At 34.5% G+C, this 27,701-nt stretch overlaps 4 protein-coding genes and 1 non-coding gene across 5 annotated transcripts; all 5 read right to left on the bottom strand.

Annotated features, from left to right (window-relative positions):
* Positions 1-247: 247 nt before the first annotated feature.
* Positions 248-1,887, bottom strand: LOC106415259 (nuclear transcription factor Y subunit C-9). The gene is made up of 3 exons (XM_013855914.3): positions 1,668-1,887; positions 555-1,263; positions 248-476 (listed from the first exon to the last, which is right to left on the bottom strand). The coding sequence occupies exon 2, from the start codon at positions 1,258-1,260 to the stop codon at positions 571-573; it is 690 nt and encodes a 229-aa protein (XP_013711368.1). The 5' UTR covers positions 1,261-1,263; positions 1,668-1,887; the 3' UTR covers positions 248-476; positions 555-570.
* Positions 1,888-2,050: 163 nt separating this feature from the next.
* On the bottom strand, positions 2,051-2,122 carry TRNAP-AGG. The gene has a single exon. It is a non-coding gene; the product is annotated as a tRNA-Pro (tRNA).
* Positions 2,123-3,352: 1,230 nt separating this feature from the next.
* Positions 3,353-5,252, bottom strand: LOC106415258 (phosphoglycerate mutase-like protein AT74H). Its single transcript, XM_013855913.3, has 2 exons — positions 4,321-5,252; positions 3,353-3,893 (listed from the first exon to the last, which is right to left on the bottom strand). The coding sequence occupies exons 1-2, from the start codon at positions 4,775-4,777 to the stop codon at positions 3,508-3,510; spliced, it is 843 nt and encodes a 280-aa protein (XP_013711367.2). The 5' UTR covers positions 4,778-5,252; the 3' UTR covers positions 3,353-3,507.
* Positions 5,253-5,539: 287 nt separating this feature from the next.
* Positions 5,540-9,133, bottom strand: LOC106415257 (sugar transporter ERD6). Its single transcript, XM_013855912.3, has 18 exons — positions 8,759-9,133; positions 8,601-8,663; positions 8,417-8,506; positions 8,233-8,292; positions 8,060-8,125; positions 7,903-7,968; positions 7,696-7,771; positions 7,553-7,617; positions 7,342-7,434; positions 7,185-7,265; positions 7,000-7,084; positions 6,866-6,909; positions 6,716-6,778; positions 6,569-6,628; positions 6,385-6,438; positions 6,173-6,232; positions 5,954-6,068; positions 5,540-5,844 (listed from the first exon to the last, which is right to left on the bottom strand). The coding sequence occupies exons 1-18, from the start codon at positions 8,990-8,992 to the stop codon at positions 5,720-5,722; spliced, it is 1,500 nt and encodes a 499-aa protein (XP_013711366.1). The 5' UTR covers positions 8,993-9,133; the 3' UTR covers positions 5,540-5,719.
* A 5,028-nt stretch (positions 9,134-14,161) lies between these two features.
* LOC106412950 (sugar transporter ESL1-like) lies at positions 14,162-17,266 on the bottom strand. The gene is made up of 17 exons (XM_048757905.1): positions 17,017-17,266; positions 16,820-16,882; positions 16,634-16,723; positions 16,403-16,528; positions 16,244-16,309; positions 16,076-16,151; positions 15,927-15,991; positions 15,741-15,833; positions 15,576-15,656; positions 15,395-15,479; positions 15,270-15,313; positions 15,116-15,178; positions 14,974-15,033; positions 14,830-14,883; positions 14,665-14,724; positions 14,465-14,579; positions 14,162-14,348 (listed from the first exon to the last, which is right to left on the bottom strand). Exons 1-17 carry the CDS (start codon positions 17,161-17,163, stop codon positions 14,224-14,226), a joined length of 1,413 nt encoding a protein of 470 aa, XP_048613862.1. The 5' UTR covers positions 17,164-17,266; the 3' UTR covers positions 14,162-14,223.
* Positions 17,267-27,701: the final 10,435 nt, after the last annotated feature.

The raw sequence follows: 27,701 nt of genomic DNA, 5'->3' as shown, positions 1-27,701 counted from the left end.
TTTAAATATATTTTAGCTATTTTAGACATTTACTTTGACTATCTATATATATTTTCAAGTGTTTTAGACAATTTAAAAGTATCTTATATATTTTAGATGTTTTGTAATTTATATTAAATCTAAAAATAAGTAATATATTTAGATATACAAATCTATTTCGGTTACATTCGGGTACCCGAAATACTTTAGTTCGGATCGGGTTCGGTTTTGGTTCTTTAGATACCAAAATTTTGAATCCGTTGGGATATTTAATCAATTTCGGTTCGGCTTTGATACTACTTTTTCGGATCGGGTTCGGTTCTTCGGATCCGGATTTTTTGTCCGGGCCTAAATTTCTCCTTACAAGAAAGGATGGAATGAAGAACATAAGAAACAAACACTTAAGTTTCTTCTACAACACTGATTTTTTGAAATTATGATATGTTCTTCTCTAAGTCTCCTCCTTTCTTCATTCCAATTGGACTGAGACTAGAACTCTGCAACAAAAAACAAACAAAAGGACTATAAGATTTGTATAGCTTTGTCTTTCAAAGCTTGTGCAGCAACAAACTTACAGTTTCTTTGGCAAAGCTAATTTTCCGGGTCAGTTTGGTCAGGTCCCTGTTGCTGCTGCCACATGGGTTGACCCATATACGGGTTAGGTGGGTATGCACCACCGGGGTTACCCATAACCATTCCCGGGTTCCCTATAGGTCCAGTTCCCGGAGGCAAGTATCCATACGGGTAACCAGCAGCAGCAGCCTCAGGAGCAGTCCCTCTTCCCAAGACCTCATCCCTAAGATCCTCCCTAGGAACAATATCCACAAGGAAATCAAAAATATCGGTTCTAGTCACAGCAGCTGCTATATCATTCTTCTGAAGCGTCCTCCTCTTGTTCTCCTCCGTGTGGTTCCACGACCTTAGCGTCAGCTCCAAGATGAACATCTCGCAGGCCCTTGCAAACACAACGGGAGCCTCGGCAGAGATCATGCGGACGTCCTCGTCGGCTTTCATGATTTTCTTGATCCTCGCTAGGGGAAGGCTGTGGTTCTTGAAATCGGTTGTTTTCTCAATCTCTTTGAATTGGTTCTCCCAGAAGACTTGAAGCTGCTGAGTCAGCTGTTGCTGCTGCTGCTGTTGGTGGATCTGGTGGAAGGCCAGCTGGCCTTGTGGTGCTGCTGGCCCCACGCTCCCGGCTGCAGTGGTTGTCATGGGATTGGTTTGGTATGGGTTTGTGCCGTAGTTCATGGCTCCTGACTGTCCATGCTCTTGTTGATCCATTATCTATGAATAATAAAGACATAAACTCCGATTTTTAAAAAGTTTTTTTTAATCAAACATCTGAACATAATTTAAAAAGGAGATAAGGTTGCAAACAAATTAACAAATATCGAAAACAGGATCTAAAACAGCAATAAGTATGAATAGTGAGATTTATATAAAAATAAAAAAGAAAGTGCATTTAAATCTATCTACTTGTTAGAACTCATAAATTTTAGTTCCTTCAAAACAGTCAAACAGAGCAAAAGATATTTTAAGCCCTATTATTTTCCAACAACACAAACCATGTCTCTATTATTTTTTATCAAGTGCATGAATTTCACAAAAATATATACAAGAACAGGTCAGAACAAATAATAAGCTAACATGGGCAAAGTAAGCAGAGAGTATCGGGAAAGGAGAGTTACCCCTGACGAGTAGGATTTGTAAGGAGAATCTGAAAAGAGGAAGAGTTGGATTGTGGGGAAGACACTAGTTGGATACTCTTTGAGTTTTAAGATCTGGTACTCCTTTTTCGACTTTAACAATGAAGGAAATAGAAGACAACAACAACAGAAACGGGTGTAATAAGTGTGGAAAGCATTAAAAGGTGGGTGTCGTGTCAAGCGCTGGGCTTTTGTCAAGATTCTTGTGCTCCTGTCAGATGATGTTTCGTTTTTACTTTCTTTTACGGATATAAAATTATAAATTAATTATTATTTCTTCCACTCAAAATTAGTAGTTACTTCTTTGCAATAAAGAAATTCAAAAAGTAAAAAAAACTCAGCAGTGGTCCAAATATTTCTAAACCGGGGCATTCCGAGAATTGAACTCGGGACCTCTCGCACCCTAAGCGAGAATCATACCACTAGACCAAATGCCCTTTTACATGTTTTCTTATCAAACTATATCTTGGACAAGAATCAACCTACATAAAACATATCTTGTTTACTTTGCAGTAACTAATTAACTATAATCGGTTCACCAATTGGTTTTGAGTAGGGATAGCAATCAAGGACTTGGACCGCGGGTCTGGCCCGTAAAGGCTTGCTGCGGGGCGGGATTGGGCCTCCATTTGTTAAGCCCGCAAAATTGCGGGCCTCGCGGGACGGGTTCAAAGCGGGACGGGTCGAAAACGGGACGGGTCGAAAGCGGGATGGGCTTAACCTGCGGGATTTTAAAGGCCCGCAACCCTAAGTCCCCATTTCTGCTTTCGCCTAAAACATTGAGAGAGAGAGAAGGTGATTCGACGTTATGTAACTCTGGTGATGGTGGTTTCAGGGTCGATGATGCTTCCGGTCTCCCAAGCGCTTTCGATCTGCACTTGTGGAGCTTCTTCAAGTCATCATAAGATGTTTGAAAACTCACTTTCCACCGAAGAAGAAGATCTAGTTCCCGCAATGGGTTCTTCATAGTTTTGCCTATATGTATTTGTTCACACTATCATACATTTTGGAGTTTTAGGTTTCAATATATCTTTAACTCACTTCTATTATTCTTATTTGCAGAAGATGAAGTTGATGGTGAAGAAGAGAAATTTCTATCTTTTTGTCGTTTGTTGGTGATAAAGATGAAGAATAAGAAGTGTGATTGGTGTTTTCTTTTTATTTATTTTTGGGATTAGCATCTTTGATTTGGTGTTGGTTTTATATAATTTTGGATTCAGAAAACTAAAGCATTTGTTATAAACTTATGAGTTATAATATTTGGATTCAGCAACTAAAGTATTGTTTATTTTTAAAATGTTTGAAGGCTAGCAAAAGTAAATAAACTAGTGTTTTGATCCAACTAAAATCTTCAACTAACAAGTGTATTGCCTTATCCAATTCAATCATCAACTAAACTCACTCGTCATGAAACTGATAAAGGGCATTGAATCATATCTTGAAGCGTTCATGAGCCATATGTTTGTTTGTAATTCTATGTCCCGCGGGCTGATCCGCAAAGACCTACATGTTTTGCGGTACGGGTTTGGTCAGCCATTTTAAGGAACGCAGCCCGCGCGGACCTGGCCCGCCGTGACCCGCTCGAAGACGAGCCCGCTGCGGTACGGGACGGGACGGGACGGATCAACCTATTTGACTTTCCTAGTTTTGAGGAACTATTACATGTGTTTTCTTTAGAAAATATCACTTCATTTTTTTATTATACGAAAATGTAATTTCAATACTACTAAACTTGATTTACAAGTGATGAAACCAAACAACAAATGAGATAACTACTAGTTTTTTTTCCAATAGCAATGAATGTACATACAAATAATCAGCATCATTCTTCGTCGTCAGTCACATCTAACAAATCCAAATACTCGTCGAGTTGCAATGTACAACAATCGTTCAATGTTTCACGAGAACCATTAACACGAACCATTTGATCATCAATCATACCTTTAGACATGCCCCAAGCCAACATCTCTTCTTCAGTGTGGTGTATCCCAAAAGTGTACTCTCCTCCCGCACCTAACTCCATCACTCTGAATTCGCAGTTCCCTAAGTTGTTCAACCGCTCGAACTCTTCCACCGTCCACTTGAACCATTTCATTAGAAACACACGAGATGTCAGCCCATGGGATACGATCACTAGGTTTAATTCACTGGATGGATCCACTTGATGCCTATTCATGTCCACGTCTCTCCACAAAGACTCCAAGAAACCTTTCCAATGAGGTCAAACATAAAGATACTTGATTTTATGTAACGTAACATTATAATATCATTTTCAATATGGAAAACCAGTAAATTGGCAGCATAATCAACAAACTCGAAGATCAATCAAAGTACGTCTTCTTTTTCTCAAGAGTCAAAGTCAAAAGTCTTGAAAGTAGAGCCGACCAAATTATATCAACTAATGCAAACTTTTAAAAAAGATTTTAAATTACTTAAACCATCTGGTAATGCCAATTACTGTAGTGATTTTATTATTTGAATTATCCTGATCTTCATACCAGAAATATCCAACACAAGTTTTCTAAGAAAAAAAAAATGATATTTCAAATATTAATATAGTTTTGGAATGAAAAACAATTATGTGGAGATATTAATATTAGCTATCTGAATATTCCGCTAGAGAGGCTGAACTTACTTGAAACACGATCATAGACGTCGGAAGCAGATTCACCCTCCGGGAAACGGTAAAAGAATCTTCCAAAACGTTCCCTCGTCTCCTTGACAACTCTCATCCTCTCTTCCACTTGAAAATTCCCAAAATCTTGTTCTCTGATCCTACACTCCTCCCTCACTCCTATCACGCGCCGCCTCGAGAACGCTTTCCCTACTTCCCTCAGCGTTGTCCTCGTCCTCTCGTACGGGGACACGTAAAAGTATACGCGCCAATTCTCTCCGCACGCGCCGCCGCTTTGAGCTGAGATCAGGGCTCTCATCTTCCTACCGGCCTCACGTGCCTGCGCTCGTCCTTCTTCGGTCAGAGGGATCTTGTGGTCGGGCGTGGTTGCGTAAGCCCCTTGGTCGATGTTGCCGGCTGACTCGCCGTGGCGCATGAGTATGATGCGTTTTGGAAGCATCTTTTTGTCGGTCCCCATTTTATTCTATCTACCTTTGTGATTTTAGCTTAATTATGTTTTGGTTTTATAGTGGAGAGATCGATTATTATTTATGCCTCCTTGTCAAAATTGAGAGCCCACCATTTGAGACCACGATCTCAAGAAGACGGCTACTATTATGTTTATGATCCCACTCCGTTTCCCATTGATTAGAACTTAGAAAGTTCTTTTGGGTGTAAGACTTAGCTCAAAGTTGACAATATGGTTTTATTGTTGAACTTAACTCATTTGACTATTTACTACTAATAGTTTTGGTTGGTAATACTAATTTGTAGGTCAAGTGGAGAATTTTTATAAGAAAATATTTTGCAAAAGCGGAGTTGTATATAGTTGTCCAAGTGGAACTGGATGATTTCAATGTTTACGGAAGACAACAACTACTCTTTTCAACATTATTCTTGCATGATGCGTATGTAATGTAATTCACGTGTTCGTACGATAGCGTTTAAGACGCAACTTGGCTAGTTTTCGTATTATCTTTACTTGTCTTTTCATTATCAAACGAATTTATATTTAAGCCTATCTTTATTTCCATAGTCATTTTTTTTTTTATAAACCTTATTGGTTGATCCGGCCGGCCTCGGGAAGAACGCACTTAGTTCTACAGAGTGGACTGGCTACCACACTGACCCGAGTTTGGAATACCTTCCGACTAATGTCAAGGATGAACCGATCATCTGTTACGATCCACCATGTAAACCTGAGTTTGGAATACTTTCCGACTAAAAAGTCGTTTCTAAGTAATCAAACCATGAATTGTTTTCCAAACAATTACATATACAAATTATTGTTGCCACTTTCCCATACAAAACTCGACCCACACAAATATCTCATTAAAACTCACAAAATCATAATAATCGATTTTTTCTCTTTAATTACAATAATCGATTAATACGATGATCATTTTACACAGAACAAAAATTATTGTACAGAGTTGGAGAACAATGCTTGTATTTCTTCAAGTGATCGGCCTTTGGTCTCTGGTACCAGAAAGTATACAAACACAATCGAAAAGGCTGAGACCATTGAGAAGATGAAGAACATCCCTTGAAAAATGAACAAAAAATACAATCAGTGACAACTTATTCATAATAGTAAATAACGGTAACTAATTATTGTTGTTATGTGTTTGTATGATTATATTTACGTATGTACCTGATGCATTCCATTCCAGCATGAAATTGAAAGTATAAGTGACAATCCAACCAAACAGCCAATTAGTCACGGTAACTAAGGTTCCAGCTGACACTTTCACATTCATGGGAAATATCTGCAAACGAAATAATTTCTTATTAATTAGATTCACAAAACTAACTCCCAACACACATTCGGCGGATTCAAGCTAAGTCACATGAAATATAAATGTTGGAATACCTCAGCCATTATAATCCACGGTAGTCCTCCCATTCCCAACGCAAATGTCACAGTGTGACCCTATACATTTCATAAATAAAACCACCAACGTTAACGACAACTAATCAGCCGCAATGAAAGGAGTTCATCCAAAGAATTAAAGATACAACTAAAACATTGTCATCTGTTTGTTATGGTAATTTTGTAAAAAAAAAAGGTTTTAAGGTTGTTACCAATACGCCGATGCAAGTGAAGATTGGAGTGAGATCTGGGAGAATTCCAAATGACTGCTCCATATTTAACAACGACAATAATTAGCTTAAAAGATTGCATATTAACTACATATACAATACTGTCACAAAATATTATATTCAATTCATATACGTATTTATATGAATATGGCAGGCTTAAAACTACCTGGAAACCGTAGGAAACACTTAAGAGCAAAGCACTTAACCCCATCGCAGCACAAGAAGCCTGTAAATAGAAAAATATTTTATTTCTAATGGAATGAAGACAAATTCATACTTAATATCACTTGATTGAGTTTAAAGTAGATCTAACCATTAGGAGCGTTCTCCTCCCCAGTTTATCGACTATGATTGTTCCCAGCATTGCTTTCGGAACCTAAAAATGATAGAAGAATAAATTCATTTTTCATATTGGAATTTCTCTTGTAAATAAAGTAAATAAAATTATATCTTGAAAACTTACCATCATCGTGGCTATTACAGATGTGCCAACAGCACTTGGAAATCCTGAAAGTAAACTATGTATGTTAGTTTTGTAATTTGGAATGAGCTATTTGCACATGTTGTCAAAGTGTATATGTATGAAAACTAAGTTACCTCCTTTTTGGAAGAGGCTACTTGCATAATAGGTTACACCGGCGCTCCCGCTCAATTGTTGCAAAAACATTAAGCCAACTCCGATCTGTATACAAACATATATGTTAACTATCATGTTTTTAAAAAAAATAATTGAAAACAGTCACATATCATTAGAAAGTAGTTTTTGTTAGGTCAACACTTACAAATAACGGATATGCATATCGTCTCCGAAACAATTCAGACATTCTAGTTTCACCATCGACTTCAGACATTTCTATGGTATCCTGCAAACGAAAAATGTTGAATTTGAAAACCAATACTGTTTCATCGTAGTTTTTTTTCGTAATAGAAATTTCATACTCTGATTGTGTTTGCTTCACGAGAAATGTCGACGTCAGGTCCTCTTAGACATTGCAAAGCAGTTCGGCAATCTTTATCGCGACCTTTTTTCGCCTGTCATATATATATAACAAGTTTAAAAACTCTCCAAACAAATTTCCAAACCAGTGTGATTGGTTAAGTTAACCGAAACCAAAACCATGCATGCATATGCAAACATAAATAAACTTACTAGCCATCTGGGAGACTCGGGAATGAAAAATATGCAAGAAACGTGGAGCACACATGGCACAAACCCTGGAAACATAAAAAGCACATTGTTAAAATTAAGCCGGTATGATATATACATTCTCTTATAAGTTTTTAATATCGTACCGACTATTGCTAATAATCGCCATGGAACGAAATTGCCAATGATGAAGAAGAGCGCAATGCCGCAATTTTGCATCAGCTGTACGTATTTTATAAACAAGAATGTATGTTATTTTTCAAAATATAACGCTGGACCAAATTAGGTTGGACCGGTTTGATCAATTTGGTTATAACATAAACCGGACCAACAAATAAACTCAGTTAACGTACTTGATTGGCGAACACAAACGAACCACGGACATGTTTCGGTGCGATTTCGGCTACATAGACCGGGATCTACACGAACACACAGAACTTTGTATCATTAACTCATCATTTAAGTAATTTTCATTTGAGGTGAAAATAAATTTAGAATGGTATAAATTACCACGTAGCTAAATAAACCAATGCCGATTCCAAGTAACAATCTTCCACAGTCCAGCCACAATGCGTCCTTCGTTTCAAAATATGATTATAAGAATAAATTTAATTCTAATAAAATTCAGAAATAAACAATAAAGATAAATAAGGGCAAGCAACAAGTAGACGAGAGAAACAAACCTTAGCCAATGCTATCGCAAGCCAGCCTGTAACGCAGAAGGCTTCGCAAAACAACATCATCTGTTTATTTTCAGAAAATAGTAGAAAAAGGTATGTAAGGACCGGTTCGGTAGTTGGGAACCGGTTCAACCAAACAACGAGAGTCGACAAAATAAATTAAAACATGTGTAATCTAATAACTCACCCGCTTTCTTCCCAGGACATCAGCGACTTTACCGCTGAATATTGCACCAATCAAACCTCCTAGTGTCAAAATAGACCCGAACATTGAGTACTGCATGATCAGTGAAGAGGGGTCAACTTAGAAGTCACACTTGAAAATTGTTTATATTAAAATTTCGAAAATAGCATATTTAATTATAGGTTACCTCAGCAACTGAGAGAGATAAATCTTTGGTAATCCCTGATTGAGCACCCGATGAAAAACCCGCCTACAAAAACCAATACATCCAAATCAGTTAAGCTGGTTCAGAGCAGCAAAACCGGATGGTTTATAGTTAAACCGGGTATGAAATCGATGACTTACGCCACAACCGGAACAGAAGGAGCCAGAGACGGCAACAAAGGTGCTGAGGAAAACAGAGGCGGTAACACGACATTCACCATCGTCGTCTTGAGCTTTCTTGATAAGCTCTCTCGGGGATTTCCTCGATAATCCGGTTTCTAAGAAAACATCTTCGTTACGGAACTTTCTCTCACGTTCTCGTATGCTTAAGCTCTTATTCAGTAACCCTTTCTCCATGCTTGTTTGTCGCTCCATTTTCAAAACAATCGTTCTTTGATTTTTTGTCCTCTCTTTGTTAGGAGGATTTGGTATATAAAAGAGAAAGTAGAGTTGTTGCTTGTGAGAGGACTTGGAAGTTTCTCGAAAGGTTCGTATGCAAATTGAGGATTGGATTCTTATCTACTTGGACTAGTGGATATATCATTTTTTCTATAGTACGTCAGAAGCCATTTGAGAAGCCGGCTCAAAAGCACACTATTTTGAAACTTTTGAGATATTAATTTTTGCTTTGTCTAGATTCATTCATCTACACTGAACCTTGACTACTATTGGTTTAATTTCTACTTTCTATTTTGCTTATACTTCTATGTATTGTAAAGTGATAGTTTTCAGTTTATCTCTATATACCTAAGTTATATGATTATACATGCATGTCAAAAATAAAAATTAGTGTTTATGCCTATTTGTGACATATAGATTTTATATACTTCTTTTGTCAATATGTAAATATACTTAATAAAAATGAAAATAATTGATTTAAGAGAATTTAATTTTTATACAGAAAATACAGTTTGTCAGAAAAGTATAAATATCTTTGGTAGAATAATGGGAGTCAGTGTAGTGCTCAAAGAGAGAAATATATATGTCGTTATCAATATATATATCACTTTTTAGTTTTATTTTCGTAGTCGACCACTTTTTAAAAAAAATTCAAACATTTGACTATTCTTTATATACATCCAAGGAACACAGCTTTGAAGTTGATCCATTTCAATTCTTTTTTTGCTAAACAAAATTCATTAAGAATCTATACAAATCTACCTGATTTATATACATAAACATTAAATTATCTACCAAATTATATTGCATAGTTGTTGATATGGGTCCCTTGTGATCTATTCGCCATAAAGGCGTTAAACAAGAATGTAAAAAAAGCTTCATGCTGGGCTATAGGAACTAATAATACACGTCCTTTTATCCCTTTTGATTAAAAGAAAGTGATCGGAAAACTTTGTAATAGAGAGTATCCAATTCTACTCAAGGCATAACATAGTTCCAAGTTCCAATTGACTTAGTGTTCAACGGGTTATTAAAGAATGTTGTGGCCTGTAATCTATGGCCCATATCTTTCTTTTGCTCCATTTTCTTACCAAATATATTTTGTCTATATAATTGGGCTTTTAAGCTCACACATTTATAGACCCATTTTAGTTTTTGTCCAGCCATTGAATAACAGAGCCTATCATAATTCACTATTTTACTGACTTTAGCAAACTATGCAGTTTTACGTATACAGTACGCGACGCGATTATGGAAAGTAATCTACCAACTAGTTGACTAGTTTGTTCCCAACTGAGTATTTTTTAAATATATTTGCTTAACAATTTTACCAATACTTTTGAGTTAGTTCATCTTCAACTTTGGTTTATTCTTTTAACTTCTACTAACAAGATCGAACGTTATGTATCATGTTGGACCTTAGAAGAAACAAAAATTATGGAATTAAGGTTTTACTTTGAAAAGAGGCATTGACTAGTCAGTGATTAAGTGACTGGACTATACTGTGACTGTCTATTCGATTAGCGATTTCTAGAACAACTTTCTAATTAAAAAACAACAACCAATCGACGAGATCATGGAAACAGAAGAAAAGGTGATTCATGAGATCATTCCCACATGCTCGCTTTGTTCCTTTCCGAATTATTAATATATTTACATATCTTTCCAAAGTGGCTCTGCTTCACAAATAATGCTGAAGAGTGAAGACGTGCAAGTTGCCAACCACGACAGTTTAATAATAACAGTATATATAATAAGATACCGCTTGTGAGAAATAATTACGTAAGATTTGAAATCCAATAGTTTAGACAAAAAGAAATTAAGACAAGATTATTAAAACGTCAGTAGGGTAGTTAAACTTTCGAAGGACTGATCCTTATGGTGTATGCAAATTATGCACTCAGCCTGTCACGGGTGTGTGGTTGGCACATCGTTAGCTGACTTATGTTGAGGGTTAACAAATCAAAAAAGAAAAATTCAAAGTTTTAATTCTAAAAAGAAATTAATACCTTGCTATATAATAAAATCACATGAATAATGCCAGAAATATGGAACAAGCTTTACAAAACAATCCATCTCATCTATTAAAACTGAAGTACAAATTTAAAATAACTCTAATTTTTTCTAAAAAATTACAAGTTTGTGTCACTGGCCATTAATATAGTCATTTAACAACATTGCTAAACCAGCTTAATTAAATTTAAAGATTTAACCCAAAATGACGTTTTGCATTAACAATATAATACATAATACATTGGTTTATGTTAGTCTGCAGAACCAAATCCAAGTTATACAAAATTCAATAAACTACTATTATACACCAATCGTGTAAGACCTACCACATAAATTTGATCCAATATATCATGATTAATCAAGCGTGTAATTATCGAGGAACTCTTCCTCATCTAAGTAGTTTTTTTTCATGTATACCACTAAATCAATTACATATTTTGGTTCATGTTTTTGTTATAATTGTATATTTTTTCCAGGTTTCTCTAAAACATGTACGAAACATTATTGAGTGAAAGCTGGACCTTCAAAAGCAGGTTTCTGCTTATATAAAAACAAGACCTAAAGAAAGAGAAGTAAATATAAGATTCTATATCAAAGAGGTTTGTATAAAATGCAAAATATATTTAACATACTAAATTTGGTTAGTTAGTCTCAAAAGATATTTTTCGGTGCAAAAAATCAAAACGAAATTCGGTATTTTCCTAAAATCAATAACATTCCAAAAAAAATTCCTATTTAAGAGCAATCATCATAAATAAAACAATAGCAATCTTACTAACACAATCTGTATATATATTCTGTTTTCAGAATTTGCAAATCACACGTTTGGCTTGTATAAAAAGAATATTCTGTTTATTAAGACTTTAACAATTTAACAATAAAAGGAATGTATATTCATAAACATATTTTCTGTTTTCAATACATTCGTTCACTTTATATATTCCTGTTTTTAAATATTTACAAATAAAAACAACACTTTATATATAGATATATATAAAGTGAATGAAGCTCAATCAATAATTATATATATATATAAAGTGATAAATATTTCTATTTATTTATTCAGTATTTATAAATACTATTTTTATATTGTACAAATATATATATATATATATATATATATATATATATAAGCAAACATATAATATGGTAAGTTTTATATATCTATAATATTAAAAATATATATAAACTATTGATTTTTTGTAATTAGGCATTGACACATTTACTCTGAACCGAAGAGCCGAACCGACCGAACCGAACCGTGCAAAACCAAAAAACAAGATTTCGTTCGAGTTTGGATCATATCAATTATAATAATGGATTTTATATCTCTAAAACCAAAAAAAACTGAACCGAACCGAAACCAAACCGAAAATTAAATGTATATACTCGATTTTCTACAATATAATTTATATATTTATAAAATATAAAATATATTTAGTTCAAATAATCAAATAATTAAAAAATTGCTTACAAGTCAAATTACCCAAAATTTTGAATACTTTTTATCCATAATATTTAAAATTATTTGAATTATCCGAATTTTTATCTGAAAAAACGAAAAAATCTGATATTTCATCTGAAAAGTCAGTTTTTTTACTTTTCAACCAAATTAACTGAAAAACTGGAACCGAATGGAACTTTATAAATACCCTAACGGATCTTTAATCTCTAGAACCGAGGAACCAAAAGAAATTAGCTGAAACCTAACCGAGAACTGAATATTTAGGATTATTTGTATATGGTAAAAATATATACCTGCGCGGACGTGCGGATCCAACTCTAGTTATATATTAAAAGAGAAGCATTGTAATAAATGCGTTCACACTAAACTGGACATATATGACGTGTAGAAGCATTGTAATAAATGTGTTCACATTAAAATGCACACATGTCACATGTAGAGAGTTTCTCAGCCAAACTCTACATAAATATGTTCACACTATGTATTTTACGTTTTTTTAATATAAAACTCACATGCATGGTTCTTATTTACGTTATTTTTACTGTTTACGAATAGTGCTAGACAAATTATTCATAAATTTTGATTCGATTCATTATCCGTTTTGATTCGAACCGAAAAATTCGGATGTTCGTTACTCTACGAAGCAAATCAAATACTAAAATGCAATATCCGTAAAAAAAAAAAGCAAATCACAAATATCAATATTTATAGGAACGGATATCTAATTTGATCTGTTATATTCATATATATATACATATATTTAAAGAATTATATATAAGTTATATATTATAGTTTATATAAATTTTAAAATATTTTTATTTTTAAATAATTTCATTTTAAAAATTTTATTTTTCATGTATTATTTTGCAAAAATATCATTTAATATTAATAAACCGTATCTTTATATATTTATCAACCATCTTTATATACTTTTACATACACATACATGTGCACATTGACGTGAGCACCTTATAACTAAGTATTTACCACAACTGAAATATCTAAATTTTTTTTGAAATTAAAATATTCTTTTTCTTAATGCTTCTTTCACTATCGACCAAATTGTAGTAAAATGATTTGTCTTAATAATTTTTTTTTTTTTTAACTATCATCCATTTAGAAACTATAATATGAAACCATTGGTTCGACATCACGACTATCTAAGATTCATAACATGAAAACAAATAAATAATAGTAATTTTTGATTATCAGGAAAAAACACAAACATCAAACATTTTAACCGAACAAACCCAATAAATATTAATTTAAAATGATAGTTATATTTTAGGAGATTAAAAACCAAAAAACAACCTAAATCCGAACCGATATCCAGATTAAACAGATTAATGTCTCCTTATTAGAAAAATAACGAAACTAATAATCACATTCCGCGCAAGCCGCAGGTTATTACCTAGTTGAATGTTATTGGGGAAGTTTACATCGGCCCTAAATTTACTGTATTGTGAAAACTACAAAAATAAAAGTAACTGAAATAATTTTATTAAATTTTTTTTTTTACTGTAAGTGAGACAATACTATACATAAATGGGAGTAGCTGAGTAACATAGAGATCTAAGCTTTTCTCCCAAGTGATCTCTTCTCTCTATTGTACAAAATGAGGAAACAACTATAAACCTCCCCCCCCCCCCCCCCCCCCCCCCCCCCCCCCCACCCCACCCCCTTGAGTAAAAAGAAAAGAAAAATAACAATGAACATGTAAATCTCAAACTCAGTGTACAAAATCTGTAAGAGAAGCTTGTATATCTTCAAGTGTTCTTCCTTTTGTTTCGGGTACCATCGCATAAATAAAAGCTATACCCGCAGCACATATACTAAAGAAGATCAAGAACGTTCCTGAAAAATAGTAAGCCTCAAAAATTAAAGGAATGTTCTAATAAAGTGTAAACATTTTTTACACCAAAAAAAAATGTAAACATTTTGAAAAAGTGCTTTAATTGACCATATAATACCTGATGCGTTCCACTCTATCATGAAGTTGTAGGCGAAAGCTACAATCCAACTAAAGGACCAGTTGGCTAGGGTAACAAGAGTACCAGCTGAAACTTTAACATTCATTGGGAAAATCTGCAAAATTGAAAATGTTTTATATGTTTAGAGCTTATTGACTTTGAGGAGGAGTTTCTTGAAAGAAGTTAATGTTGGTTTATACCTCAGACATGATGATCCATGGCAAGCCTCCCATGCCTATGGCAAATGAAGAGAGAAAACCCTGTTTTTTTAAAAGAAACATAATGTTAAAATCAGATCAATTTTATACAACGAGCATAGTGTTTTTTAGTTGCTTGTTCTATGTCGAAAATGATTTTATACGTACCACAACACCGATACATGTGAAGATTGGAGTGAGCTCATCTAGCATGCCATATGACTGTCCAAGAAGAAAACATATATATAATAAATATAACAGATTAGATTCAAAGTTTGTATGTCATGCTTTGGTAAATGATGTTAATTTTACCCGAAAGCTGAAGGAAAATGCAAGGAACAAGCTGAAAAGGCACATTCCAGTAGTAGATACCTGTAATCAAAACATTATGTTAAAAAAAAATGACTCTTTTGCTTCATTTCACATTTGATCTGAAAATATAGCAAAAGTTTACCAGTAGAAGCGGCCTTCGTCCCATTTTCTCGACCAAAATCACACCCAGTATAGATTTTGGTATCTACAAAAAAGAACACATGATGCCTAGTTAAGTGTAGTCCTTGGAAGGTTTATTTAAGAATAGAATGAAACTACTATGTGCAAAGACATACCATGATCACTGCAAGAATCATTGAGCCGATGCTTTTTGGAAATCCTGTCAAGAATAAAAAAGATTTGTTACTCTAAATGAAGATTGTTGCATACAAAACAGAGTTTGTCTTTTATTTCTATTTACCTCCTTTATCAAATACGCTACCGACATAGAACATAATCCCTGAGCTTCCAGAGAGCTGTTGCAGAAGCATTAGCCCCACACCAATCTATGAAGAAAACGTCATAAACTTTCAGTAAACGGCAACGGAGAAAGCAAAAAAAAAACGTTATCTTCACTACAAAACGTTTTAGATTAAACTTACAACAAGTGATGGAGCATATCTCCTCTGGAACAAATCCATAACCCTAGATTTTGGTCCTTGATCAAACAACGCCATGGTTTCCTGACGTGGGATTTAATTATTAGTCACTTATTGAGTTGAAACAACAAGTATTTGAAAACCGAGATGTACTGTAGTAAGTAATACTTTGATAGTGTTGGCTTCTTCAGAGACATCAGCATCATCTCCACGGAGAAGCTGCAATGAAGCTCTACATTCTTTTTCACGTCCCCATTTTCCCTACACACCACCAAATTGTAATCATCACTTCACATGTTTTCCTAAAAAGATAAAAGACTTTTAAAAAGGGTTCATTAAGCTCTAAACACATACCAGTAATCTAGGGGACTCTGGAATGATGAACAAAGTCACAACTTGCAAAATACATGGAATCAGACCTGAGAAAAGAAACCGATAAATCATTCTTCTTCTCCCATCACATAAACTGGTAGAAAGAAGGGTTTGAATGCAATTAGGCTTACCGATTAAGGCTAAATTACGCCAATGAATAAAGTTTCCAATGACATAGAATAATGAACACCCACAACTTTGCATCAGCTGTAAGAAACGTTTAAAGAAATTTTAAGATCATTAGTATTAAAATGTTTTCTGGCTAAATTTTCATTACTCCCTAATTATTTTGAATTTACCTGATTAGCAAATACAAATGCTCCTCGAACATGTTTTGGTGTTATTTCTGCGATATAAACTGGTATCTGATTGCAACAGAGTTCAACCAGTGTCAGTTTAAATTTATAATAAAAAACTAACTTTTATATAAAGAAACAAGATAGTAAAAGAATAATTACCACGTAGCTGAATAAGCCAACTGCAAATCCTGTGGAAAATCTTCCAGCGTCTAGCCAAATCGTGTTCTGTGCAAATGCTATTGCAAGCCAACCGGCGATGCAGAAAACTTGACCAAACCACATTGTCTGTTTTTTGTTTTTAAAGAACAAAGAAAATAAAGTTTAAAATTACTGCGAGTAGAGAGATAGTAATAAAATTACTGAAAGTCGAGATGGTAAGTTTAAAATTACCCCTTTTCTACCGATGAGATCTGCCACTTTCCCACTGAATATGGCACCAAACATCCCTCCGAAAGTCATGCTAGACCCAAACATCGAGTACTGAAGTAAAGAAGAGACAAATGTAAGCAAAAACGTATAGGTATATAAGCTATACTATGAGCGAAGAAGAATCATGAAATGGTTTTGCTTTCTTACTTGTGCAACAGAGAGGCCTAAATCATTTATGATCCCAGTTTGAGCCATTGATGAATAACCCGCCTGTAATATTTAACGTTCTTTGTTAAATCTATATATACAAATTATAATAAGCATAATCACTTTTTTTTTTTGGATATGAACTATTTGTTCTTATTGTTTTGAACCCAGACAAAATAAAAAGGAATTTGACTAACCGCACAACCAAAGCAGAAAGAGCCACAAACAGCAACGAAAGTACTGAAGAGTACAGCCACAGTGATACGACACTCGTTGATGTCGTTTCGGTTCTTGTTCAGTAACAACCCAGCTTCAAGATTTCTTTGGTTCTCGGACATAGTCATCTTGATCAGTTTCTCTCCCTCAGGAATGTTTTGCTATAAGGTGTTTTTTGAGTATTTGCGGAAAAAGATATGCTTTGTTGCTTCGATTTGAAGAAGACAGAGTCGAAAGAAAAGCTTATTTATATTGCTTGAATAATGGAGGAAGGAAAGGCAGAGGTCAGCTTCCATCTTTTCTTTTGTGTCACGTTTCTATTCGTATTTTTTTTATCAATTGTATATATGTTTCTTTTATATTTGAACTCTTAAATTTATTATTCGGGTCTTTTTCATTAGGCAAATCTCCAAAATAGCACATTTCTAAGTTTATATCACAAAAATAGCACTCAAAAACTAAAATGACCAAAATAGCACATTTCTGAGTTTATCCTTTGAAAATTTCAATTTTTTTATTTTTCAAACTTTGAAATCTTACCCCCAAAACCTCATTTCTCAACTCTAAACCCAAAACCCTAAACTCTAAACCCTAAACCCTAAACCCAAAACTCTAAACCCTAAACTCTAAACCCTAAACCCTAAACCCTAAATCCTAAACCCCACCCCTTAACTCTAAACCTTAAGTTTGTGACTTTTGATAAAACATTAAGTGCTATTTTTGTGATTTTTGACTTTGAGTGATAGTTTCGGAACAAAAACTTGATTTAGTGCTATTTTTGTCTTTTTTCTTTTTCATTTGACTTTTTTGTTGGCTTTCTGGCTCCGTCGTATCTATTTTATTAAAATAGGATCATGATATATGTGTGGTCCAGCTATTTTAATATAATTATTAAATTTTTTTATTAATTATTTAAAAGAAATATTATAAAAAAAACACAAATATAAAAAATTAAATTTCTAAAAGTATATAAAAAACCTAATTTAAATAATACTCTGGAGAAGAGTAAAATAGTTCTTATTAATTCTTATTAATTATTTAAAAGAAATATTATACAAAAAAAAACACAAATATAAAAATTAAATTTCTAAAAAAATATAAAACAAAAAATATACATGCTCTTGTTGGCTTTCTAGCTCGTTCGTATGATATTTTAAACTTTAAAGAGTTATGTCACTAATTATCTTTATCAATTTTATTTTTCACTTAGTGGTTGTTAATTATCCTTTCTTAATTTACTGGGGAACAGATTGAAAATTTGTGATGCACTATTTATATACGATAATGTCTAGATACATTTATGAATACGTGTTGCATAAACTAACTAGCTATACTATTGTTATATATTTAGTATAATTGATTAACCATCTAGACCGTTTAAAAAAAAATTCTTTAATTCAATATATAGTCGCTTAAAGATAAGAAAACTCATTTCAAAATTTTCCTCTTAAAATATCAATGTACGGTTTTGTCCAAAAAACATAATTTAACCCACTGACCGAAGAAAATATACATGTTTTCCATGGTGGATATTAAGAAAATATATAAGCTTAAATACAAAATAATTGCAAGAATAATTGTGTGTAGAGGTACTAAATATTAATATATTTATACCTAACTGATTTCTTAATCACCGTTAACAAAAAAAGTCAAGTGTCTCAGACTTCACTTGTCGTATATAAAAAAAACTAATTTAAATAATACTTTGGAGAAGAGTAAAATGGTTTTGTTGACAAAAAAATAAATTCTCGGGAATGGTAGAGTCTCTCCCTTCTCTCATAAGAATGATGAGAGAGAAAGAGAACTTGCGGTGGTTCCCTCGTATCTTCTTTCTACTTGATCTGTATCGTAGTTTCTGGTACACGGTGGTCTCTTCGACACGGTGTAGCCGGCTTTGACTTCGGTGGTTTGCGACCTTTTCGGTTGAATCATCCGATTTTGGTGATTCCGAGGGTGGAGGCTTTTTATGCTCTGCGCCGCCGGCTCTTGACCATAGCCCTGTCGTCTTGTATCCGTTTAAAAACGAAGGTGTATGTTTCTCTAAAATTTGGCTTTATTGCAGATTGTGAAAGTTTCGGTACTTTGGATTGGATGGTTTGGATGTGGCAGAGGAGATCTCGTCGATGGATTATGAAGTTCTCCGAGAGATGGTGATTTGGATCTGTGTGATGCTTTCTTCTTTTGTGTTTGTGGCGTACGGGGTTGGATGAGCTCTCGAACAGTCGATTGATGCTCTCCGATACTTAGAACACAGAAGATGAAGGATAAGCTTTGAAGATGGTGGCTTGATGATAGTAACCATGTTCCCGGTAGGTATTCCAGTGGTTTCGTTGGCATCGATGAATCTCTTCGGCATAAAACTCGATTCGGCGGAGAAACTGAGGCGGCTTTCCTTCTGCTCGACGTGTGTCTTTCTCCTCTTCTTTTCATTACACGTGGCGTGTACGTGTGTTCCTTCATGGGGGTTTCGGTTGGGCCTTCTCTGGGCTGTATTTTTTGGTGTGTTATGTGTTTTATGTGGGCCTTGTTGGGTTGTTGTGGTGTTTGTTAAGTTGTTTGGGCCTAATATGGCTTATCCTTTGTATGATGCTTTGTTTAATACTCTTTCTGTTTCTGAATATAGGATTTTTTGGAGTTTTTACGTAGATTAAGAAATAATTAATGCACTTTTTGTCTAATTTTTGTCTTTAATGTATAGATATTTTTGCTATGAAATCTGTTGTAGTTTAATCAATTTACACACACCTTCTCACCTCTTCATATTCTTGAACATTAAATGTAAGTTAGTAAGAAATCATTTCAATTTTGGTTAAAAACTTCAAACATGAAGCCAAACTATTCGTACAATTAAAGTCAAAATTTTAGAATGGAGCCAACTATCCTTTGTAAAATTTAGAAAGGACCCAAAAGTAGAATTTTAGAATGGAGCCAAATTATCATCTTTCTTCCATGTTACATAGTCTTTCTTATAGCGTCATGAAAACAAACAACATCAAAGGTCTTAGAGACTTAAATCAAAACAAGACAAATTATTTAGTTATAGAGAGAAAGAAAGCAAACTTAAAAGAAAATCAGAAAAACAAAATGTTAAAAATACTTAGGCAAGTAAATTTTAAGCAGATCCATCACATTAGGTTCCATCTTCTTTTTGGGATGAAGCTCCTCTTCATCATAGTACGCCTTGTTTAAATCCAGTTCTTGGGCGGTGTATGATTTTATCTTGTAGACATCTTTTGATTCACCTTTGAAGATTCTTGCTTCTGGTTTAATTTTTGTTTTCACGTTTTCCTCTTCTTTTTGTTTCATTATTTTTGGTATTTTTTTTAATTTTTTTTCTTTGAAATTCATAAAGAAAGGAAACTATAAAGAATAAATTGAAGTTGGTAAGAACCTTAACGTTACCCAAAAAAATGAGAAATTCTTGGGTTCACCCGGGTAACCTCTAGGTTCACCATCCAATAGTGTTTGAGTATTTGATATTTGATATCTTTTAAAAAAGGAAATAAAATTGAATATCCAAATTATATTATATTTTTAAAATAAAATAATAAAAATACATAAAAATAGTTACAAAAAATAAATTAATTAATATTGTTAAGTTTTCAGCAAAATACTAAACCCTATACCCTACATCCTAAACCCTAAGCCCTAAATGTTAAACCTTAAACTTTGGATAAACTCTAAACAGTTGGAAAATCTTAAACCCTAAATCATACATTAAAAACTAAATTTTAATAACACTAAACCCTAAATCCTAATCACTAAACCCTAAACCCTTGGGTAAACTCTGAACCCTTGGATAAATCATAAACTCTAGGGTTTAATTTTAAATATTTTTGATTTAGAGTTTATGATTTATCCAAGGGTTCAGGGTTTAGTGATTAGGGTTTAGGGTTTAGTGTTATTAAGATTTAGTTTTTAATGTATGATTTAGGGTTTAAAATTTTCCAATGGTTTACGGTTTATCCAAGATTTAAGGTTTATAATTTAGGGTTTGGAGTTTAGGATTTAGGGTATAGGATTTACTATTTTGCTAACGGTTTAACAATATTTATTTATTTATTTTTTGTAACTAATTTTATGTATTTTATTGTTTTATTTAAAAAATATAATCTTATTTGGAAATTTAATTTTGTTTCCTTTTTTAAAAGATATCAAATATCAAATACTCAAACACTATTGGTTGGTGAATTTAGAGGTTCACCATAGGGGGTGAACACAAGAATATTTCCAAAAAATTATCTTTTACCCATAAAGCATTTAAGAAGTTCTCATGAATAAGCATTGACTTAGTTAATTTTAAATGAAAAAACATTAATATTATTACACAAAATACTTGGAACAAGGAAAAACTCCCCAAAAAATCATACTTTCAGGAACAAGGAACAGAGAGTATATTTAATAGATGCCAAAAAAAAAAAAGTTTTGTTGACAAAAAAGAGGAGATGTAGTTTTACCTTACGTGTGTACAATCAATATATCACGAATTGAAATGACTTGGCACATGGAGTAGTTGCATGCAAAATAGTAAACGCGTTGATAGAGGTTTGAAGTTTATATAGAAAAAGGCGTGCACGTTATCTGTTGCGTTAGAGTAATTAATGACCCAATTCAAGATTACTTAAGCAAATCTAGAAACTACATATCCATATTTATTCAAATCGTCTTATGCTCACCGGCTTCTCCTCGCATTTCAAAACTATGACAAATTGGCATATCTGATTTGATACCGACAGACTTTGATTGTATTATGGTATCACTATGGGAATACGGACTTTATTCCCAACCGAGAATCGCTGCTTCAAGCTAGACCACAACTGGCTCGCCTTTGATACAAAAGTTACAGAGGATTTCATCTTGGGATCAATCGAAGACCTTATCCACCCTATCACCATTGAGTTGACTGCCACCCAACTCTCATAATCAGGTCCATCACTGGACGGCTTCTCCACGGTTCCATTAATGAAACCAATCTTCCTCTTGGCTTGCAAAGCATTCACCATTTCGTTTGCCCAGAGATTATAGTTATCACCATTCAGCATAACCTGTGTTATTTTTGCACCAGGATTATCTGAACTATAAAGAGTATAGGGTGAATCACCAGGTTTCACAACCGATCCTATAACTCCCAAACTTCGAGAGTCTTTGTCACCCATCGTCACAGGCGATTAATCAGTTCAGCGATTAATCAGTTCAAGACTATGAACTATTGAATAAGAAAGAAAATTTTATGTGTTTAAAGAGATCTTTAGCTCTGATACCATGTAGAATAATGTATCGAACTGACTTGTTTTATTGAACTTGTAAACATACGATACTTATACAACTTGTATGACGGTTTAACTAAGCCACAACAAACTATTTGTCCTTATCAATAACATATTTGGACTTATCAATAACGTCATTATCCTAAGTATTAATAACTAGATAACGATCCCATAATAGATTGCTTTTTTTTTATATATATTGTTTAGTTGTTTCGGTAATAAGGTCATCAGGAAATCATCAACAACCTTTGAATTTTCAAGTTTCTCCGCCAAACAAAGGTATTTTATTGTCCTATCTCAGTCTCTATTTTTAAAAATATCAGATTAAAGGTGATTTGAGGCTTTTAGCAAAAAGAAATTTAGGAAATTGGCTTAAAAGGGTAGAGAACGATGTTCATTTTGTGGTCAAACTCGATGGAACAACTCGGAGAACACACAATCAACGTTATTTGTCAGTGTCACGTTTTCTGTAGTCGCAGGTTGGACGAATTTTTGAAAATGCGTTGGAACTTTTGTGCGCTCCTGCATGAATGGATATGATGTTTTGTTTTATGAACATTTTGTGAAAGATAGACACTGACAAATCACCGTCTTGAGCTGCTCGGCCTTACCATTTCTTAAGGGGCACATATACACTAATATTTTTTATTTACAGTCATTTACGTAGATAAGCATACAACGACTCATTCATAGGAGTAGTAGCATGGATAATCATATTGCATGTGAGACTAATAATAGAGTAAATGAAAATGTTTTTTTCTTTGTTTTGTCTCTTGAGAGACGATGAGTTGTTCTTGGCACATGAATTGAGAAAAGGCAAAGACCGAGCTAGTAACAAGCTTGTAAGTGAGTTGTGATACTAACTTGATATGCCGTAGCAGACTAGCAGTATATAAAGGTTTGCACAAATTGAGTGGTATGTGTTATCGCAGACGGCGTTGTCAGACGCAAACGATGATGAATAACAGCCGAATGTAGCTTTAACCGTCGAGTTATAATATATACTTTTGACTTAATTATTTCGGAAAAATGGGTTCACATTTACATTACTTTTGATTAATATATTGAACTTCTTATCAAGCTCCGGTTTTAGCATGAGATAAATATTTTTTTGCTAAGAGCATGAGATAAATATTCCGTTCATCAGGTTGATAATCAAATATTAACACACGCTTAGAGATGTACTGACTAATATTTTATTTCTCTGCGAACTGTTTTTTTATTGTCGGCCTCTTTGAACTTAAAATATTAAAAAGAAAAAGGCGCAGTAGCAACAAACACTAAAATACAAGAGAAAGGTGATTCTTCCTCAGTGATGATCATGATGTGACAACAAAAAAGATAGTGACCGACTCGTATCTTCAAGAATCTCAATGTTGGGATTCTATTGTGTTTGGCTTGGCTTCCTTTTACTGACTCATTTAAGATCTACAATGTCCATTTTACATGTGACGAAGAAAGTGGGTACTCCAATAACAACAAATCATGACCTAAAAGAATTCATTAATAATACTACGGTGGTTTCGTTAGAACTTTTTTTGATAGGGCCGGTGGATCCAGAAGAATATTTATTTACTAGAGACAAAATTTAAATTATTGTTAGTAATTAAATTACGACGTTATGAAAGCTTTTATCCTGGATTTGAAAACAAATTGTACTTTTGTTACTGGCTCAAGACATTTGAACACAGTAATATAATCATAGGCAAGGGCCGCAAGGCAGACAAAAAAAAAGTACCAGACGGAAGATCCTGATTAAAAAAAAAGTTGAAAAGACTGTCTAAACTCAAGATCATGAAGAGAGGAAATAAAAGAAAAACCGTAAAACATACAATAATCAATAAAAACGTTAAAGTTAAAACTGATAAACATGAAATCAATATGGGAAAGAAACAACTCTTTTATGCCCAAAAAAAGTCCAGCATCGATAAATAGAAAATTGACAGCACAATGGGGAGAAAAAATATGTAAAATGAAAAAAAAAAAAGAGAGGGAGTAAATTAAGCAGGACGTCGTACTCCTTAAACCGCACTTAACCACAGCCACAGGGGATAACAATGTCAAATATGAACCACATAGCCATAGTACTAGTAATGGTAAATTAGAAGATATAATAAAGAAATATATATGAGGTTTATTGAAGAGACAAAGGAACATGAGAAAATCATACTTATTTGGAAAGAATCTTGTACTATACCGTCACATTTGCTGGCTCCGGATCCCCATATACTGTTTTGAATGTTACAAAATATATGGAAAAAAATTTACAGGCATGGGAATTTTGTACAGTTGCAACAGATTGGTGGTGTAACAGACAAGTGGAGTTCCAGATAGAAAATATAATACTTGTAAATTTGGTTAAAAGATACTAAAGAGTGTATATTATTCATTTGTTTAATTAATTTGAATAATTTCGTGGTACATAGGATCCATTCTCTCTCTCCTTCGGATGTCCAATTTGTTGGATAATTCCAAACCTGTGGAAACTTAGCATATTATTAGATGTGTTAATATGTTAAGATAAACACAATAAGGAAACTTAGAAATAGTTAAAAGAAGTTTCTATTTAGGTTAGGTTTGTGTTTTTCATATCCCACGTGTTAAAGGGAATTGTCTTTCATATAAATATAAGTCTAATGGAGAGGTATTCCATATGATATCAGAGAAAAATATTGAGAGCTTTAGTTTTGAATAGTTTCTAAAGCTAATAAGAAAAGTTGTTCTTATAACTCTTTGTGTTTCTAAAAGATTTGAATTGGTATCAGAGCCTCAGGTTGGAGATTCGATCTAAGCTTAAGTTGTAGCTTAAGATCCTGGTGCTTGTGAACAAGAGATCGCGTAAGCAAGATGGCGGACGTGACTAGGGCTCCATGCACGAAGGACTTTGGATCTACATCCATCCAATGTCCGATGTTGTCATCGACCAAACTATGTAGTTTGTCGATGAGGATGAAGGTTCTACTTCGTGTTCATGAAGTGTGGGACACGATCGAACCCGGTTCAGATGATCAAAAGAAAAACAATGTTGCGATAGCTCTTTTGTTTCAATCTGTTCCAGAGACTTTGATTCTCTAGGTGGGAGAACAAACCGCATCAAAAGAGATCTGGAACGCCATCAAGTCTCGACACCTAGGAGCTGATGGTGTAAGGGAGGCGAGACTTCAGACATTGATGACGGAGTTTGATGGGTTGAAGATGGATGATTCAGATACGGTCGATGACTTCGCGGGGAAGATATCAGGCCTATCATCCAAAGCAATCCCTTTGGGAGAAAACATAGGAGAATCCAATATGGTCAAGAAGTTCTTGAATGGTCTTCCGAGACACAAGTATATCCAGATCATAGCATCACTTGAGCAAGTCCTAGATCTCAACTCGACGGGGTTTGAAGACATAGTTGGAAGGCTTAAGGCGTATGAGGAGCGTGTAGGAGAAGAAACTCAGAAAGAAGACCAAGGGAAGCTGATGTTTTCGAAAAATGAAGAGCATAGTCAGAGGGGCTATGAGAATTCCCGTGGTACAGGAAGAGGAAGGAACAGTAGATGCAGAGGTCGAGGTAGGTCACACAACCAAAACCGTGTGTCATACACCAAAGATAACAACTCGAAGAAGAATCGTTCAAAGCTGATATGTTGGAGATGTGACAAGCCTGGTCACTACGCAACTGTCTGTCCCAAGAAGACAGAGAAAAATCAAGAAACCAACTTAAATGAGACAGAAGAGGCTGATGCACTGTATGTACACGAGGTGGTGTTTTTGAGCGAAGATAAGGTAATTCCGAAGAATCTTGATATCGACAAAGGCAATGCAAGTGTCTGGTATTTGGATAATGGAGTGAGCAATCACATGACAGGGAACAAAGAGTTCTTTTCGAGTTTGAATCTCAACACCAAAGGGAAGGTAAAGTTTGGTGATGGATCGTGTGTTGACATTGTAGGAAAGGGTGTGGTTACCCTTGTGTGCAAGACTGGAGAGAAGAAGGCACTCAAAGACATATACTACATATCCGATCTGAAGCACAATATATTGAGTCTTGGGCAAGCAACAGAGAGCGGATGTGAGGTTAACATGAAAGATGTATACTTAACGCTCACAGATTTGCATGGAAGGTTGCTAATTCGTGTGACAAGATCTCCAAACCGTCTCTACAAGACCCCTATGGAGATAAGCTACCCGGAGTGTTTACATGTCAGAGACATAGATGTTACATGGAGGTGGCATGCTCGACTAGGACTTATAAGCTATGGAGTGATGAACAACATGGTAAGGAAGGAGATGGTCATAGGAATGCTGTGTGTAACACACAAAGAAAGCGTGTGTAACGCATGTCTCGCAGGGAAGCAAATCAGACAGTCATTCCCGACCAAAGCCATGTTTCGTGCGACAAAGCCATTAGAGTTATTGCATTGAGATTTGTGTGGACCAATCACACCACCAACGCCAGCAAATAATAAGTATGTCTTTGTCTTGATCGATGACTTCTCTAGGTATATGTGGGTTATGCTATTGAAGGAGAAGAGTGAGGTATTCGATCGATTCAAAAAGTTTAAAGAGAGTGTAGAGAAGCAGACATGGTCAACCATCAAAACCTTTCGCACCAATAGAGGAGGAGAGTTTACCTCAGCTGAGTTCAATCTATTATGTGAAGAGAATGGAGTTAAAAGGCACCTAACCGCGCCTTACACACCTCAACAAAACGGTGTTGTGGAGAGGAGAAACCGAACCTTGATGGGAATGACAAGAAGTATGCTGAAGGCAATGAAGATGCCGAACTACTTGTGGGGTGAAGCTGTACGACATTCATCTTACCTCATCAACAGAGTTCCTACAAAAGCCTTGAAGAATCAGACGCCATACGAGTGCCTTACATCGAAGAAACCAAATATCAAGCACTTGAAGATATTCGGTTGTGTAGCTCATGCGAAAATCATTGGTCCTTATCTGAAGAAGTTGGAAGAGAGATCAAAGGGTATGGTCAATCTTGGAACTGAGCCGGGTTCCAAAGCTTACAAACTCTATGATCCAGACACAAGGAAGGTGATGGTGAGTAGAGATGTGATTTTCGATTAGGAGAAAGCTTGGGACTGGGCATCTACAACAAACCAAGCTGATTGTGAACCGAGCATGCTTAAACTTCCACATGAGGGTGACATAGAAGAAGGTAATGATCAAGGTGAGGATCATGAACATGAAGCTATAAACCAATATGAGGAAGAAGAAGAAGATGCGGATCACAATGCAAACCAAGACGGTGGAGGTCAACCGTTAGTGACTAGACAAGACCGAACTATAACAAAACCAAGATATCTCGATGATTATGTGTTACTTGCAGATCAAGAAAGTGCAACGTTGTTGCTCACAGTGGATGGCGAGCCATCAAACTATTTTGAAGTTGAACA

The sequence above is a fragment of the Brassica napus genome, chromosome C5 (genome assembly GCF_020379485.1).
Source record: "Brassica napus cultivar Da-Ae chromosome C5, Da-Ae, whole genome shotgun sequence".
Classification (NCBI taxonomy): domain Eukaryota; kingdom Viridiplantae; phylum Streptophyta; class Magnoliopsida; order Brassicales; family Brassicaceae; genus Brassica; species Brassica napus.
Note: the sequence above shows the minus strand (reverse complement) of the source record. Positions and strands in the feature narration are given on the sequence as shown.